Source organism: Tripterygium wilfordii, chromosome 5 (assembly GCF_013401445.1).
Source record: "Tripterygium wilfordii isolate XIE 37 chromosome 5, ASM1340144v1, whole genome shotgun sequence".
NCBI lineage: Eukaryota > Viridiplantae > Streptophyta > Magnoliopsida > Celastrales > Celastraceae > Tripterygium > Tripterygium wilfordii.
In genome coordinates, this window is record NC_052236.1 from 1,494,192 (window position 1) to 1,512,684 (window position 18,493).

Below are 18,493 nucleotides of genomic sequence, written 5' to 3' on the forward strand. Positions count from 1 at the left end.
CAATATAAATATATATAGACATCATGTAGGAAAATCTTGCTGTGATTAAGCTTACATTACATTATATATATATAATGTCTGCAAAGGAGAAGTCAACATTTTAACACTAAGAAACCGTGTTAAGAAAAATTAACTTCTAAAGAAAAAAAAAAGAAGAAACCCCCATGGCCCTTCCATGTGCAAGTCCTTTTAGGTTTGTTGAGCTAATGATGGAAGGAGGAAGGTGAGCCCATCTTGCTGCATTGTCCACCTATGGGTGCACAAGGAGATGGTGTATAGCACCCGATTCGAGTGATGGGGCCACAAGTCTCTGAATTGTCAAGTTTGGTAGTTTTGGGCTAGCTATCGAATGGCAAAAGGATTTAGAGCTCTAGATCTCATATCGTCCAAAAGAACAAATGAAATGCAGGATATAACACGTTTTCTGGACCAAAGGGCCCAGGAGAACAAATCCGTGTGAACTAGCATGAACTAGCCAAAGGGTAGGGTGGGCTATTACATGGGGTCAAGGACAAATCATTCCTCTTATAGTCTGCCTTTACTACTTAGTCTGTTTACTACAAAGTACCAAAGTCCCCAATAATTTGAAATATTCAGAGCCAATGATGGATAATACCATAATGAACAATTTGGTGCACCAGATGTACATGCTTTGTGGATTCCAATCTGAATTCATGCTTTGTGGATGAGAATGGAATTCTGTTTTTTCTGGCACAATTTGTCTTTGAAACAAGTAGCTAGTGGTAGATATCTCCTAAATATAATAAAAGGAGAGGCACATGAAGGGAAGATGAGTTTATATTTAACAAATGGTTTGCTTTGCATATAAATCAGGAATTCTCTATGCAAAGCAGGTAGGGTCCATGTCACAAGCTCCCTCACAAACCCAACATCAGAGAACAAAACCTCTGAGATAGGCAATATGGGTAGCAGCTGAATTCCAAACCTACACTCTCTCCATTCAGGAGGAGCAAACCAAAGCCCACTATCCCTCTTGTTAGCCCACGGTACACCAACCACCCTATTCTCTCTGTTAAAATCTTCTTCATAGATAGTATCTTCCTCCATTACATGCCACCATGTTTGTGCTCCTTGAATCTCCAATACTGGAAGGATTGAACCAGTAGCAATGAGATGAGTGTCTCCATAAGCTAACCCCATTAGAGCTGCTGAATAGTATGCATTCACCGCATCACTAGTGCTTTCTTGATTTCTACCGTCAGCGAATTCGGTTAACCCACCAGCCCAAGAATGTATCTTGTACATGTCGAAGCACCTCAAACGTGGATAACTCGAGTTTCTCGCCTACCCAAGTTCATAAAATCTGCCATCATAGAATAAGCTTGAGGCCTATACTTCCTTCCCCATGCTGTATCAATCTTTGCAAGCACTGCAATGGCATAAAGAAAGTAACCAAGATGACAATGATGATCATTGTACACTGCAAACCCAAAATCAGCACCAGAATCCAATGACCCTTGTTTGGTCACAATTCCACCCCAATGTGGATCATACAGAAAACCGTTGCCATTAAAAATTCCATCCAGCCATGGCTCAATTGACACCTTCAAGAAATACTTAATCTTTGGAATCACCTCAATAAACCGGACTTCCTCAGCTATCAATGCCAGCCTTGCTGCTCTTGCAATCGCTTTCCCATAAAAGTACGACGATTTTGTTGTTATTGGGGTTGTTTTCAGTGCATCAACATCCTTATGAAGTGCAGATTTAATTTCAGCGCATGATTCTTCATTGACACCTCCAATGAAATGCCATGTTACGTACTGAAAGAGGGTCTGGTTTCAGTACCCAGGAATCTCCCACAACACCAACAAGCTCACCATCTATGCTTTTATACTTAAAATCCTCTAAAACAGTAACATTACTATCATCATTTGATAAAAGCTTTAAATGAAGAGGATGAGACAATAAAAGCAAATCACCCCATCCTTTCTTTTCCCATTTGTACTCTAAACAAAATGGCTTAATTAGTGAAAACTGCATCACCTAATGTTGGGTAACAAGAACTGAACCGATCAAGAATCGCTTTGAACTTCGGATCATCTTCCGTCAGAATTCCAATCCGAATTATGCCTGAAAACCCATCAGAATGGATCTGATATCTTCCCCTAATTTAACAACATCGGGTGTAGCAGCACTTACTTCAGTATTGCTTCGATGCTTCTTGCTTGACAAAGTGGCTTGTTATTGTGGATCATCCTTCAAAAATTCCCTACAATAGAGGTAAGTAAATGACTTGCTCATATCGGATTCGCATTGTTCTAAAGTATCGGCGAACTGAGAAAAAAAATATTAGTGATACATTTTTTATTAATACTTGTAAAATTACTATATTAAATATCCAAATGCAATTACATTTCCTTGCTCTCTCTGTCCACTTTGATTAATCCTCGTAATTCTACCAAGAGATCCAACGAGTTTCGTATGATGCTTATTGATTTTGATCCAGCGTTTTTCACATAAGGTACAATTTGAATGTTCGAGGTTCCTCCTTTATCCTCAACGTATTTGCAAATCCACCCAAAAAGTATTGGATTGTTAATTATTTCGTCTAATTACATCCTTTGATGTGTTAAGATATGCAAAACACAAAAGAACATCCTTTTCGGGAACAAAATTATTCTTCCTGATACCTCGCCTCTTGATTGTAGAAGGCCCAACTTCAAAATTAAATTCATTAGTTTCATCAAAATTAATTGGCACCTCATCACTCATCAATAGATCTTGGAATGATGTTTGATCCATCTAAAAAAAATGAGCGACAACACATGTTAACTTTAATAAATTATAAAAGTGGTAATCAAAATAAGCCCATCAAGATTTAGCCCACTTCTTTATAATAATACAACATCAAAGTAAGCCCATTGCGATTTCTCCAATTGATATACCTAAATTAATTTGGTAGACCAAACCCTAAACAAACCTAGGCGTCTCGCAAACAAGATGTGCTTTTTCTTGTGAAATCCCTAGCTGCTTCCATCTTCTTCTTTTCTTTTTTTTTTTTCTCTCTTTCAAACTCACGTCTTCACAATAACGAATGAAAGTTTTCAAGCTTCTACCACGCATGTTTCAAGCTTCTACTTCAAGCTTCACTATCAGGATAGATTTGAAGTAAACTGAAACTTTTACCATGCAGTTTCGTCTTGAATTTGATTGTGAAGACGTGAGTTTGTGTGGCTACTTTCGCATATGTATTGAGGCTTTACTTGGATTGAAAAATAAAGAATAGAGTAGAGTTAATGGAGGGAATTATTCCTCCTTCCTTAACCCTCCTCACTTAACTTTCTAAAATATCAATCCAAACAAACTGTAAGTGTTTTGAAACCGATCGTTTTGAGTACTAAACTGACATTGTCCGTACAAGTGAACGTTTTTGTGTCATATGTATGCCGACGGCATGAAATTCTTGGCTCCAAAATTTCGCACCTCTGTCTTCTCTCTTTTTTGGAACACTAAATTTAGCACCTCCTTTGAAATGCTTCGACATGGTGGTGGAGTGTTATTTTGGCAGTTAAAATCATGTAGCATATCATTTACCATTCCCCTTGGAGTTGCTCTTACAGTTAAAATAAAAGAAGAAGAAATATTTTCCCTTTAACTCAAGTCACAAAGTTGAAGCTAACTTAATCTCATAGTTCTACAAAATATCACCAAGTGAACAATGATCCAAAACTAAGCATCAATAGATTTAAACCTCCTATTCATCGGGCTTTTGAACGCTGTTTGGGCCTTCATTGGGTTCTAACTTTTAGCTTGTACTTATAGGGGGGCCGCGGTTTTGATATGAGAGTAGGGGTGACAAAAATCTGTTCTGTCCAAATCACCGAATTTGTCCGATTCGGATTAGATTATTGTTCTACTTACTTGTCCGCAGTTAAATTAATTCAAGTTTGGTCAATTAAGTACGTCCAAAATTTCATTCGAGTTAGGGTCTGAACAAATAAATATTTCGCAAACACGTGTTGTTGTCCGACCCAGAACAGACTTTTTGCCACCCCTATATGAGAGTTGTTGGAGAAATTGCTAAATTGGTGTAGTGTGCCAGGACTATGAATGATTACTGTAAATTTGTATGAGACTCTATTAATAGTTATATAGACTCCAATAATAGGTAGGACAATTCATCACACACGCAAAGCCAAAATTTCTAATCCAGGAACGCGATTATGATGTGAGCAATAGCAAGCAAGTCCCTGATTCCGCAATTCAGGTCCCATCTTGTCACAAACCCTAATTTTGTTGCCAAGAACAAGAAATCATACCAACAACAGCACCACAGACAATAGTACTTGTTTCCTTGCGAAGCATGGCCCCAAAGAATCGAAAGACAACCCTTTTTTTTCTTCCATAATCTCTATAACCGTCAAAGATAAAGCAAAGAAGTAATAGTTACCCACACAGAAACCATCTTTCATCTACCATTCACCAACATCAGTAATCCACCAACGAGTGGTGGCTCGGTTGGCAATCGACTGGTTTAGGCATATGTGTGTTCAAGAAAAAAAAAATATCGGTAATCCTGAATTGTTGTGTCCCTGTAATGCCCTTATTTGTTTTTGTGATCCAGGTTGTGAAGGTGGAAACGAGATTAATAACTGGAGAATTCAAACTTGAGAATGTTTTAAAATTTGAAATGCATTCTGATATTGATTGTTTTGATTTATTTTCAAAATTAAAAATTCTAAAAGAAATTTTGGAAAGAAAACAAATTACTCCAACATAAAGATTAAACTTCACAAAAAATTTAAATTCTTTTTCGAATACATGGATTGCTTATGAAATTTTATTAACGATACCTGTAATAGTAGCTTCTGTAGAACGAAGTTTTTCAAAACTTAAACTTGTAAAAAACTACTTGTGGTCAACTATGTCACAAGAAAGGTTAAATGGATTGGCTTTGTTATCAATTGAAAAAAAAATGTTAGAGAATCTTGAATATAAGACTTTAATTAGTGATTTTACACTTCAAAAGGTAAGATAAATAAATTTTAAATAAAAATTAAAAAATTATATTAAATTTCAAGGGGTCTCGATCATAATATTTGACTAGGGCCTCTAATTATGTTGAGCCTCCCTTGATGCTCCCCAGTCCGATTTCCTCTTCAATCCATATGATGACACGTATTAGCATCTCATTGAAAGGGTAATTTAAATGAGTATGGTTTCCTCTTTTTATTATTATTAACAAAAATATTATTTCGACAAGTTTGTCAATCACTTCATCTAAAAATGTGAAAGCAATGAACCAATTTTGCTTTTGTTTCTCTTTTGCGGGACCCATTGAATATTTGGAGTGTTAGCTCAAGAGTATCCATTGTAAGAGCATCCATAATGGGATGATTTTGGAGTACCTGAGATGATACTTTCTGGATAAGTTCACTGCTAGATGTTCACAATGGGTACTTGAGATAATACTTTCTTGATAAATTGAGCACTACATGCACACAATTGATGAAAAATGACACTTGAAAAATTAGTTCATGCTACATCTTTGGAGTTTAGCTTAATTGATGAATAGTGAAGAGAGAGATGATGAAAAAGTATGAGAGAGGTGATGAAAAGGAAGAGAGAGAAGAGTGGGACCCATTGTGGGTGTATTTGGAGTGTATATATAGTTGATGAATATCGCATATTGTGGGACTCACTCACCCAATTAAATTGTGCCAACCAGGAGAGAGGAGAAGAGAGAGAATGGTTTTGGAGTGTTAGATTGTCTAAACATCATTGTGGATGCTCTGACTATATTGGAGTGTAGCACTTCATACAGCCACCACTGTGGATGCTCTGAGTCCGAAGTCATAAGAAAGTTGTCATGTTGTGACGATCACATATTCCAATTCTTTTCTTTGATTTGGGTGATCCAGCCACCCCCACCATTGTCGACTACTGGCGGTAGAGGCCGAGGGCCAAGGACACCGCTGTTGGCTGGTCAGCTTTCGTCTGGTCTGAAAAAAAAGCCAAAAGAAGTGATGGTTGGCTTTTGCTAGATTAGACATTGTTGTCCAAGGGCCTAGCCTTAAAAGATTAATAAAGTCACTTAATTATTTTGATTTGATATGGGAAATTGTGTGATGTGAAGTGAGGAATAAAAGAAAATGATTTTGGGGGTCCAGGATTGCTAGTTGTCTAAGGTTTTCTATTTAGTGAATTAATGAACGATAATGCTAAACTTGAACAGTGTAATAAAGGCTGAAACAATGTAATAAGAGGTTAAAACAAAGTGATAAATGTTTGTGCACAGCTACCGAAATCTCCAGAAAATCTCCAACTTAGATGTTGCTGAATTTTTGTTTTCCAATGACATTGAGAGCAGATTCCGACTTGTATCACTACCTTGAACTCGATTCCGACGAGTTTAACTTGCCACAGACAATCTGGACGCTCCTATAAAAATAATGTTAAAGAAGTGTTGTTCATTGAGAAAATAATGTAATATGTGGCCCGAATAATGTAATAAGAGTGCGAAACAATGTAATAAGAGACCAAAATAATGTAATAAATGTTCGTGTTTTTATTATTCCAGATAGTGTAATAAAGTACGACCAGACAAAAAATAACCACAATGGGTATTGTTGGAAAGTGTTTTGCATGTTAATTCTGACTATGTAATTTTTTTTGAAATCTAATATGTATTTTGAAAGATAAAATGTTTTGAAGTTTCGATTAAGAAAAGAAAAAGTAATTATGGATATTTAGGGATGTTTGGTTATGTACAATAAATACTACCGATTAATGGATTAATGGCACCTTTCGTCATTGAATTATTTGATCCACTCCAACTTAGTCACCATTTTCTGAACGTTTCAACTTGAGTATCGTATTTTTGAATTTGTTCCAAAATGATGGGTATTTTTTTGACGATTCGGAGAGGCAGTTGGTTTTATATGATCCCAACACCAAACAGCGGAAAAATTCTTCAATTCCAAGGGGGGAAAGAACAGTTTACGAATGGTAAACTATGTCGAGAGTCTTGGTCTGAATCCATGGTAGTCAACCGAGGATGAGGATGATCCCAAAATCTACAGATTCAATGTCGCCTGACTTACTCTAGATTTTGAATTTTGAAGGTTCTACTTTGAATGCTCATAATTTGAGTTTTTTTTTTTTTTGATTTTTTTTTTATGTTTTGTTTGATTGGCCAGTTGGCCTTAATAGCATGTGTAGCAGGATTTATTGGTTATACTTTTAACATATGAAAGAACAATGTTTCTTTTTGGATATTCGATATGGGTCTAAACTCGGGTCATCAAGTTCATGTTCACAGAAGTCTCGTACTTGACGACAATTTAAATTGGACAAACCCAGTGCATGGCCACAAGAAGATTACTCCCAACTCCCAAGTGGAAATCAACTTTAGGACATGCTGAGTCCATCCAATTTGACCGTAGAAAGATTCACAAGTACAATGTTGCTGCAATCAAATATCAATTAGATTATAGGTTCTTGAGAACATGATACCAATACAAGAACATTAATACAATACAAATGAAATATAATTAAATCCATCAGAACCTCATTTTCCTGTCAAATGAACTGAGCTTCTCTTCAAAGGATCTAATGGCTTCCATCTTCAACATCTGCAGCAAGAAATCACTCCAAGTGTCAATGGGTCCAGGCAAGCACCAATGCACACAGTCATTATACAATGTCACATTCTCATGTGGCCAGTGACCATATGTGCTTGGATGACCATCTGGTCTCAACAACATGGCTTGTGTTGTGTCAAGCAATCTAAACCTCAACCCCCTCTTTTGCCCTAATTTCTCTGCAATCTTGAATTCCTCCAATTGGATCATGTAAAGCTCCATATTTGCACCCTCCAAAGCTGTCTCATTGCTCCTGAAAGGCCTTTTTCTTACACAATTACCCCCTTTGTTCCACAACCCATTTTCAAAATGTGATGGTGCATAAGTCCTAAGAAGTGTTATACCCTTATAATTCTTCAAACTGTTGATTGCCCTAAAAGCTGTCCTGAATGCTCTCCGGTAACCGTAATACATGGTTAAATCGGTCACATTCTCGATTTGACAAAAATGACAACCGATTAGTTTTTGATTTTCATAGAACTTCATCGGCCGGAGAAACCAGTGCCCTGCCGAGATGATCACATAATCGAATTCCTCGATCTGAGTGATCCAATCGTCGTTGAGTTGGTCAAGGAAGAGGCTGTAGAGGCCGGTGTGGTTCGGACCGTCGGGGTCCGCCTCGTTGGTCTTCACCAAATGGGGTGTCCAAAATGTTGCCATTGTGAAGTTGTAGGTTGTGTACTTCCAACGTTTGAAGTGTTCGTCTGGTGTATAAGACACATCTATAGGATATTCTACCTGTAAAATAATTAACCAACTCTTTCACAATTCATACCCAAAATGTACACAACTAGTATGAATCCAAATATGTCTACATTTAATCATAAAAAATAATAAAAAAAAGCCAAAGGATTTAGTATGATTTTGGATAGATAGTTTTGTCGAAGGGCTTAGCTCACAAGATTAGTGAAAAAGATTAATAAATTCACAAAATTATTTTGATAAGATGTTTTTTTTTTGTCTGGATTTTGATAAGATGTTGAAAACTATTTTGATTACTAAATAATTTTTTAGATGGAAAGTTAAGCATAAAAGACAATGATTGTGGGGGTCCAATCACAGCTGTCTAAGATTTTCTCTTTAGTGAATGAATAATTATATACTTTTCTTCTTTGGTGGGTTTGATTTGAGGGTTGTTAGTTTTGCACTAATCACATACAAAGATGAGCCAACCACTATGTGAATTGGTTGGTATGTCACAACAAAACTTGCTCTAATAATGTATAGTAGCTCTCAATAGTCAAATTTTTCATAATAACTTAATTAATTAATTTATTTATTTATTGTTTCTAATTAAGAATGAGACATCTCAACAAAAATAGAATGCTACCTTTTGTCATTTATACATTTGTGTACTATATCTTCACTAATTATTGGTATATATATATATATATATATATATATATATATATATATATATATATATATATATATATATATTTGAAATATCGTTGAGAAATATACACATATGTCTAATCCATTCGATTATCAACCGAACTAATTATTGGTATATAGATGGGGTTTTTCCTCAATTATATAATTTTTAAGAAAATAGTCATCTAATTGTAATCATTTTTTTTTCTATTGAATTTTTCTCAAACTATTGTAGATATCAATCCAATTAAAGAGTCTCACTCTATATTAAATTTCACATCCACTTTTGAATATGCTTTGAAAGGGAATCTAGCTTTTATCATTTATTCATTTATATATATTTTTAGTTTTATTATTCTGAACTATAATCTTCACTAATTATTGGTATATGGAACTATGGATGGGGGTTTTTACCCAATTAACTCTTTTTTTTTATCAAATTTCATATCCACTTTTGAGTATGATTTGAAAGGAAAACTACTCTGTAGATTCCATTATTATAAAAGTTTTACCTCCTAATTAACTTTTTTCAACCAAACTACTTCTATCTACTACTACTATGACTTTGCTTTTATGTCTTTTTTTTTCCTCCTAAATTAGTTTATGTATATTAATCTTTTTTTACCTAACCTTTGGCATTCAGTTTGTGGTTTCTTCAACTAACATTATAAATATTGAGTAAGTCAGACACTGAATTATATTAGAGAGATCAATCACACTGAGATACAACTAATCAATTAAACAAACCCAGATCTTTTTTTTCATTCAATGGATTGTCCGTTTTGGAGTATTTCGACGGACATTCCTACACTCCCATCACGGATTTAATTTCATGAAAATATCTCGACGCCCCCACTTGAACCCATAACCTCTTTAATTTGGAAAAATGAGTACCCAAGTAATATTTTCCTGAAACTAAATTCGTGAGGGGAGGGGAGGGTAGGAATGCCCGTAAAGGTACTCCAGGGTGGACTATCCATTAGATGAAAAAATAGCATTAGTTATAGATAATTAAAAATATATAAAGACATGGTGTAAGAAAGTCATATACTTACCCTAGACAACAAGCAAATCAAGGACTGCATTTGGTTTCTACTGACAGAATCCCCAACAAATGCCATGGACTTGCCTCTAACAATCTCAAGAAACTGAGCAGGATTGAAAACTGGTAGCTCACACCCATCTGGCTTCCACCTCCATTTCATGAACTCTGCATCTGGCCTTCCATACTTCATACAATTCTGGTGCTCATGAATTGCCCAACATGTTGTGTTTGTGTAGTATGGTGCTTGTGGATTTGGCACCCATTCCCCTGAAAATATGTCACATTTATCTGTCGCCGGCCGGATCGCCAACGGCTCCTCATAATCATCACCATAAGATGATGATGATGATGGTGAAGCAGATAATTTGGCATGATTGTGCAGCAAATAGAGAGGGTAACCAAGTAAAGGATAGTAGAGTGGGAAAGTAGCAAGGAGAAATAGTGTTATGGTTATAAATAGAACTAGAAGTGGGGTATTCTTCTTGAGACTAGTTTTTCTGCCTTGAAGAGGCTCCATGGCTTGAAGAATATTGGTTATGAGAGAGCTTGCTAGCTTAGCTAATTTATTTATAGAAATGTGTGTGTGTGGGGGGTTTGGTTGAGAAGGATACTGTACATGAAAATCTTCAATAATTAGACTAAAAATAATAGTGATTCTCCAATATATGTATTTGTTTACTTTATTAAAGTAGTTGATTCATTTGGAATTGAGTGCTTCAGAAGGTGACCTGAAGAACTTTTTTTTATAGCAAAAAGAAGGGTTAATTGAATTTTGTTGGGAAATATCCTTCTCACTAATTAATTGTTGTAGTGAAGTCACTTGTTTTTTTGGCATCGAAACAAGCTTCGATTTGATATATTATAGGCTCAAAATGGACATCCAAGGCCCAAGTTATGATCATTTCAGTGAGCAAGACCCTTACTTTCGATCCCAAGCCTCATAGGACTCAGCTGCAATCTGTTCTACATCAGTAATTGAGAACAACACTATATAAGTTTGCCCTTTGGACATTCGATATAGATTTAAACTCGGGCCATTAGACCCACATCATAGAAGTTTCCTACTTGATGATAAAATAAGTTGGACCAAAACCCAATGCGTGGTCACAAGGTGATTGGACCTCTATTTTGAGGTTTCAATGTCTTTTAATTAGGATGTTCTAGCACTTAGCTAATGTATTTGATTGCATTTTATCTTAGTTTTACACTTACAAATGTTTTCCCTTGGTTTTGTAGGAATCGGACCTTGTTCGGGCAAGTTGGAGCACTTTTTGGGCACTTTTTGCTGTGAGGTGTCGGGACACCTCCCAAGGTGTCCGGACACTTCCTTTGAAAAATGAGACAGAGCCTTTGAGTGTGAAACTAGGATGTTAGCCTAGCCAAGCCAAGCCCCAAGAGGGAACATTAATTCATAATATTAGGTGCTTATCCCTTTGCGTTCATCGTAAATTAAGAAACCCGATGGCCTACATGTATGTATTGAAGTCTTATATCCTAATTCTCTTTGCATATGTATGATTGATAGTATCACACAATGCATTGTGTATGGTTGTGTGTGTTTGTAATGATACCTTGAGTATGAGAACCGAGTAGTCACCGGGACGGATTAGAGACTAGGTTTTTAATTAATTGTTTTAAATCAAATTCGTGCTTACTTTGATTACAAAATCACTCATGCTACCGAGTCATTCGACCCATTTCATTTACTCGCTTTTATTTGATATTCATTGCGTGTATTAGTGTTAGCTACTCATTTGCATATCATTCACTTCAAATTTGCATTGCTTCCTCGTAGATCGATACCGAACTTACCGGTTTATTACTTGACGATACCCTACACTTGGGGTAAGTACACACACATTTTGGTGTCAGTCACAAGGGTATTGGAACGATCCTAACATCCGAAATTTTTTTAAAGTACAACTAAAGTGAGCTATTATGTCGTTATGAAAAATTAGTAGATTCTGAAAGTGACAAGCAAGGCAGGGTAAATGGTGAAACTGATCAAAATCTGCCAAAAAGACTCTAAAGACCCATATCTTGATTTAATAATTAACAAATGATTATAAAACGATAGGGATTATATCAGTCTTGCTTGGCTGAGCTGGGTTTAAACAACAAATGGGAGCCGCTATTAGCACACGAATTTCAACTAAATGCACACACAATTTTTTTTAAAAAAATTGAAATTTATCAGATTATCCTTACATGAAATTACCTTAAAACCTCTTTACTTTTTACGGTCATATTTTATTCTCAATACAATTAACAATAAAACGGAGAGAAGTTGTTTCTGTTGTGATTGAACATCTAAGGAAATGATCGATGCTCCTAAAATTGATACGATTGTGCTTATGATTTTGATCTGGCTTCTAGAGCTTTCCAAATCCAACTTCTCCATTCTAAAATGGCAAAACAAAAAAAAAAACAAAACAAAACAAATGCATAATGGTGATCCTGCACAAATCCAAACCAGATACAACAAATTCTCCATCAATAAAGCCAAACCCATTTTCCAAAATTGAATACCAATGAAACCTGTTGCGAAATGTTTGTAAGTGTGCAAATTGTTTCAAGTAATAAAGTGAATGAGTAGAGTATCGTCCCGCGAGGATATTTTAACAATTCAATTAAGTACCAAGTATGATTAAGTCCCACACTATTTGAAGAATTGGGTTTGTGTTTTATCTAACAACTAACATGAAACAAGTAATTAAAGCAAAGCAATCAAACCAAACCCAAGTAATTAAATCAAGTATTCAAACACTAGGGCACCTAATGTTACCATCACTTAACCAATTCAACTCCCTTGGTTCGTTAATCCTAAATTCTCAATTCAATTGTTGACAATCGATTTTCCTTCTTATTCAATACTACATTCCTGGTTACACCGAAAGTATTTTCAATACTAATCTCTATTATTCCTAACATTCATATTCAAATATCAAAAATCCATTAAGAACGGTGGATAATCGTATAGCGATTGCATAGGTCATTCTTGCATAGGTCATTCACCTATATTCCTATGGTTCAGGTATCTTATGTCATCTATGGTGAGAAGCAACTCTAGGTATCTCCTTCCGGTCTCAACCTAGGCAACCAATCATTTGGATGGTGATCAAGCACCCAAAAACATTGAACACATACATAGAAAATCAACAAAGAAAGAGAAATCCATAATCAAAAACTAAGTTTATAGAATAATCAAGGATGGGGTTCCATTAGGACCCAAGTTAGAGGATTAGTTCCTCATAGCATTCAAATACAATACAAGAGAATTAATAGCAGTCCTTAATACAAGAAAGAGAAAGAGAAAGAGAAAACCCCATTCTTTCCAAACTTCAATGACTGCTTCCAACTCTCTCCAAACCCTTAGCCTCCCCAAGATACAATAAAACCTTATTTTCTACCCTTTTATACCCCCTAAAACCATTGTGTCGTATATCTAACAAATTGGTGTCGTTTTGGACCGGACCCACTTGAGTTTGGAGGAATTTTTGTGAAATTGTGAAACAGAAATTGCGATCTGGGCAAACTCCGATCGAATGGTATCCATCCCCGATTGATCTGAGTTTGAAACCGTCTTCATTTTAGTCTTCACCAACATAGCCCGATCGATCGGGCTCCAACCTCGATCGATCAGGGTTTGACTCCGGCGGCCAATTCTTCTGATTTTGATCCCTTTTCTTCAAGTCATGCATAACTTGAAATATGCAAATATGAACTACTTACGTAGAATCAATCCTTAATCAACTCAAAACGTCATACAAAAACATATAATGGGTGCACAAATTTATGTATATAATAGGCACATCAAAACCCTTGACCTGAATTACTCACCCAACTAAGGAGGAAGAATTTGAATAGTATGGAGTATGTGAATGGGGTCCCCCTTTTTTGCACAAGAAAACAAAATTTCAACATCAATTTTGAAACAATAGACATGAAATAGGGAAAGATTTAAAAAATAGGGTAATGTAGAAGATGGAGAAGAAATTTAGAGCGTATTAAATAAATGTTTACAATGAATCTAAATTCGTGTGCAAATAACAACTCTCTCATAATAAATATCCAAACTTGGTTTGAAAAAATATTGGCCTTTTAAGTTTTGCCCAGATTCTTGGGATGGACCAATCTAATAAATAATCAAAATATTTTCTGGACGAGTCTGATTAATTTCCTAAATTGTTTGGATTTCAGGACACACACAACACTACTTTTGTATCTCCCACAATCTGTAATGTCAATTTTTCTTAAAGAATGTTCCATATAAAAACATAAAGGAAAAAAAGAAAATTAATGACTGGTTTGGTTCACGAATTTGGGGATGACAATGCAAAAAGAATGCGGAAAGCTATTTTCTTAGCATTCTCATTCCTTGTCAATGTTTGGATTACTCTATTATACTACTTTCCTGACATCATTGATTTCATTGGCCATTATTGATTAGATTAAAAATTACAATTATTTCACATTACATATTTAAATTAAAAAAGCACTTTAATTTGAATATCCAAATTAAAAATAAAAACTATAAAAAAATGAAAAATGAATTTTTTTATGTGATTGTATTTAATCAATGAAAAATAAAATAATATAAAAATGATTTAAAATACATAATTATAGGATATTGTCGAAATTATGCATTTTCCAAAATTAATGATGGCAACGAGGCGGATCGGGTGCAGATCAAGGCCGCCCCGCACCTCTATTTTTATGCTCCGTCCCCACTTCGATCAACCCCGGTATTTACCCGATCCTATCATAATCAACATCAACATTGATCTACCAAATCAACTTGTATAATTGAAAATAATCCAACAAACATTCTAATAAATTAAGGGTGATTATTAATTTGACATAAGGTTTAGGGTTTTAACAACATAAAGTTGATCATACATTTAAATTAAGAAATATTTTTTCAGTCAATTTGACTTGGGCTTTAATAACGGCATCGAGTTAATATACACTTTTACATGTAAATATGCCTCTAGCTTATAAAAAAAAAAATTTAGGTATATTTATATATAATTTAAAAATATTATTGGTCGGAACGAATCACTTGCAGGGCAGGTTGCGAAATAGATCTGTCCCCACCCCGCATGCGAGTTGAGTTTCTTTACCCATTTCCGCCCCGTCCCAAAGACGGATTAGGAAAAATCCCCATTAGCAGTGGTAGATCTAGAAAATGAAGTGAGGGGGAGCATGGTTAGTGGTGGATTTAGGAATGTATAGTAGGAGGGTGATGGGGTTCGGGGGTAGGGCCACCGAAAATTTTTTTAGGGTTATTTACTAAAAAATGACCGGTAATAAGTAAATATCTATATATTCATTAAATTACATATAAAAATTAAAACATATAAAATGAGTTTGGGTGGATGTTTTTAGAAATTATTTTGTAAAACTGAAAACCATTTTTGGTTTTCAAAAACCAAAAAATCAAAACTAGTATTTGATGTTATGTAAAATTATTTCCTCTTCCCTCTCTCTCCGTGCAAAATCCTCTGCCAAATGAATTTTATTTCCAGTTTCATTTCTTAAAATTGTTTTCAAAATCTAAACTTAAAATCAGTTTTTGGAAACAAAAAAGCAAAAACATTTCCAAACACACCCATTTTGTTAAAAAAAAAACCAAAAACAACAATCATTTAAGTGTGCTAGACAATTTTTATTAAGTATAAATCATCATCTATTAGTGTGTATCAATCAAATTTATAGTTTATATTAGATGCTACATAATATATACATATACATGTAGTATAGACTTTTTTCAAGAGTTTAGAGTGGGCTTAGACCAACTTCAGCACAGTGTGGCTCCATCATTATGTATATATTTACAAATATATACATACATATATGTATTAAATTTTTTTAAAGCCCACCCTGAACTTATGGTGGCTCCTGTCCGCTAGTCGGGGAGGGGCCTTCGGGTTGGGGCAGGTCAGGTAAGAATTGACATTCCTATTCAAAATGAGAATATAGATATTTAATTAAAAAAGGAGTGAGAATTCCTCTCCTTTTGGGTGGAAAGGAGATTTCCTCCTTTAGGAGCATCCAGTTTTTTTTTGGAATTCTAGATTCAAATTCAAAGGATTTCACCAACCAAACATAGGAATTATTGGCAAAATGAGAAGTTTTATTCCTCGAAAGCTAGATTGCTCGAATCAAACGACACCTAAAGAGAAAATCTCTCTTTAGGGAATTGAAGTAAAAAAAAAGTATAAGGTCTTAATACATTGCATGGTCTGCCTACATTGCTTCCAAGGCTAAAGCTCCTGTTATATTCACTCATTTCCTCTCCCTCTCACTTTGTTCTTCTCAAATTCTCTTGTCTAAAACTACACTTCTTATTAATTAGCTCTCACAACTCTCAAAATCAAAAATCCAATGGTGTTGATGGGGTTGGAGAGGATGCTGGTGAACTTGAAGAGTAAAACAAGGTCATCTATGAAGAAACGTTATGAAAAGATCGAAAAGAGCGAAAGCATGAGAGTTGAAATCAAGAGCAGGAAGGCTAGGAAGCTCATTGAAGAGACTATGAAGATTGCTGATTCACCTACCAAATCTAAAACTTATGCTTTTTGATTGTTTAGGATATCAAATGATGGATATGATTAGTGGTTGTAAGTCTCTTCAATTTGGTCTTTTTACTCAACCATGCTACACATGACAAGAATGTGATAAAGAGGTATGGGCAAAAGTGCATGTGTTCATGGGCATCCAATAATTTTGTTATCATGTGTTTCTATAGTTTTTGCACAAAGATTTTTCTACTTTGATTTTTCTTTTTATGGCGAATGAGAAAGATGACCCCCTAAGAGTTTTCGAGGACCTCGAAAACTCGTAGGGGGTCAATTGAGATGCCAAAAAAAACTACTCAAACTGCTCCTTGTTTCTTTTGTTCCATGCTTTTTTTTTTCCCGGTGGATTGTATTCCTTCATCTGATCTTCTTGGTTCTAATTGTTGGAATAATTACAACAATAAGGTGGCTTATTTTAATTGTGGTTTTGATTTTGTAAAACAGACCAAGGGTTATAGCTATTGAGACAAGGTGGTATGCCTAATTATACGTGATCCCTACAATTATGAGCTTTAAACACACCTCATTAGTATAATGAAGTAAAAGTATGGGTTTGGACAATATTAAGTATAAGCTTGATGGCATTGGTTATATTCCATAATGGGGGCATATCAATGGTATACAAGGCAAGGTCTCCTCCCCATTCGGGTACCTTTCAAAATTCCATTGTTTGCCCGCAGTTCAGAGAATGATGGCCTCATCCATTTCCTCTTGCAAGTTTCCTTCTCAGATCTAACGTGGCCGAATTAGGTGCACTTTCGCTAGATCTATCACATATTCAATCTTTACATATCTGTGTTTTAATTATATGCATGATTTTGGTTCATGTAGTTTTTATACTAACATGATTGAAATATGTCTTCTTTCACATTGTGTCTGTTGTGAATTAAACGACAAAACCCTAATATAGAAAATCTACAGAATAACGTCAAAACTCAAAACCTAATAAAATTTTGATTGTACAACTAAAAAAATGTCAGGCCTGTGGAAGGACAATCTGGTCTGAAGTGTCCAGGCTCGAGTGCCCCCTTGAAGAAGCCCAATCTACCACCTAAAAAAAGCATATTTCAACTTTGAACCAACTCCACAATATCCCTATAAAACTAAGGGTGTCCACATTCGATCCGCAAATTGAGAATCGATCCGTAACCATAGTTATTCAGTTTTTTCAGTTATGATTACGGATATGGTTATGATTTTAGTAAAATTTCAAATATTTTTCGGTTACAATTATTTCAATTATGGTTATAACCGAAAAATATTAATATATATTATATACTATATTATAATATAACACTGTATTGATGATTACAAAGATTTACAATTATAGTATGTGAAGATATCTTTGGTATGCAACTTTGTAATTTTTTGAAGTTAAAATATAGGAATCCATGAATTGAATAGAAGACAAGTGAGGAAATGTCATCCTGATATGGCAATATCTGTTGTCGTAATAACGTAAAAGCAGTTGCAGAAAATAAAAGAACAGAATGTAAAAAATAGTTTTATTGAACATCAATAGACCGATTAGAGAGTACATAAATAATAAAAAAAAAATCGAAACAGATCCTAGCATCTGATTCTACAAAGGTGAGGTGCTAGGAACCCGAATTTCCTTAAGACGATAGCTCCTGCCTATCGAGTGCTTTGCAGGTTATCGAGTTTCACCTCCCAAGATAAAACATCTTAACCTGATCGGGATAGCACTACCCGAATACAGATCTCTGTCGAATTGACTTGAATTGGCAACATTCAAGAACCTAATTTAGTACTTGGGTTTTGTTCTTTGATTTTTTTGTCTTTTTAATTTATTTAAATTTTTAGTTAATAAAGTTAAGTTTTTAGTTATTTATAATGTCAGATTGTGAGGATGTGAATGTCACTTA

The 18,493-nt window shown here is 35.0% G+C and overlaps 1 protein-coding gene and 1 pseudogene across 1 annotated transcript; both read right to left on the reverse strand.

Moving 5' to 3' along the window:
• Nucleotides 1-250: 250 nt before the first annotated feature.
• LOC119999124 lies at nt 251-7,394 on the reverse strand (annotated as a pseudogene).
• A 35-nt stretch (nt 7,395-7,429) lies between these two features.
• Nucleotides 7,430-10,592, reverse strand: LOC119998460 (protein trichome birefringence-like 19). The gene is made up of 2 exons (XM_038845798.1): nt 10,037-10,592; nt 7,430-8,345 (listed from the first exon to the last, which is right to left on the reverse strand). The coding sequence occupies exons 1-2, from the start codon at nt 10,541-10,543 to the stop codon at nt 7,527-7,529; spliced, it is 1,326 nt and encodes a 441-aa protein (XP_038701726.1). The 5' UTR covers nt 10,544-10,592; the 3' UTR covers nt 7,430-7,526.
• Between the last annotated feature and the right edge of the window lie 7,901 nt (nt 10,593-18,493).

Bases quoted from the DNA above. Each gene is read 5' to 3' on its own strand.
- LOC119998460 (XM_038845798.1), bottom strand. From the start codon at position 10,543: ATGGAGCCTCTTCAAGGCAGAAAAACTAGTCTCAAGAAGAATACCCCA. The intron at 8,346-10,036 runs GTAAGTATATGA...ATTATTTTACAG, and splicing joins TGATTTGCTTGTTGTCTAGG to GTAGAATATCCTATAGATGT.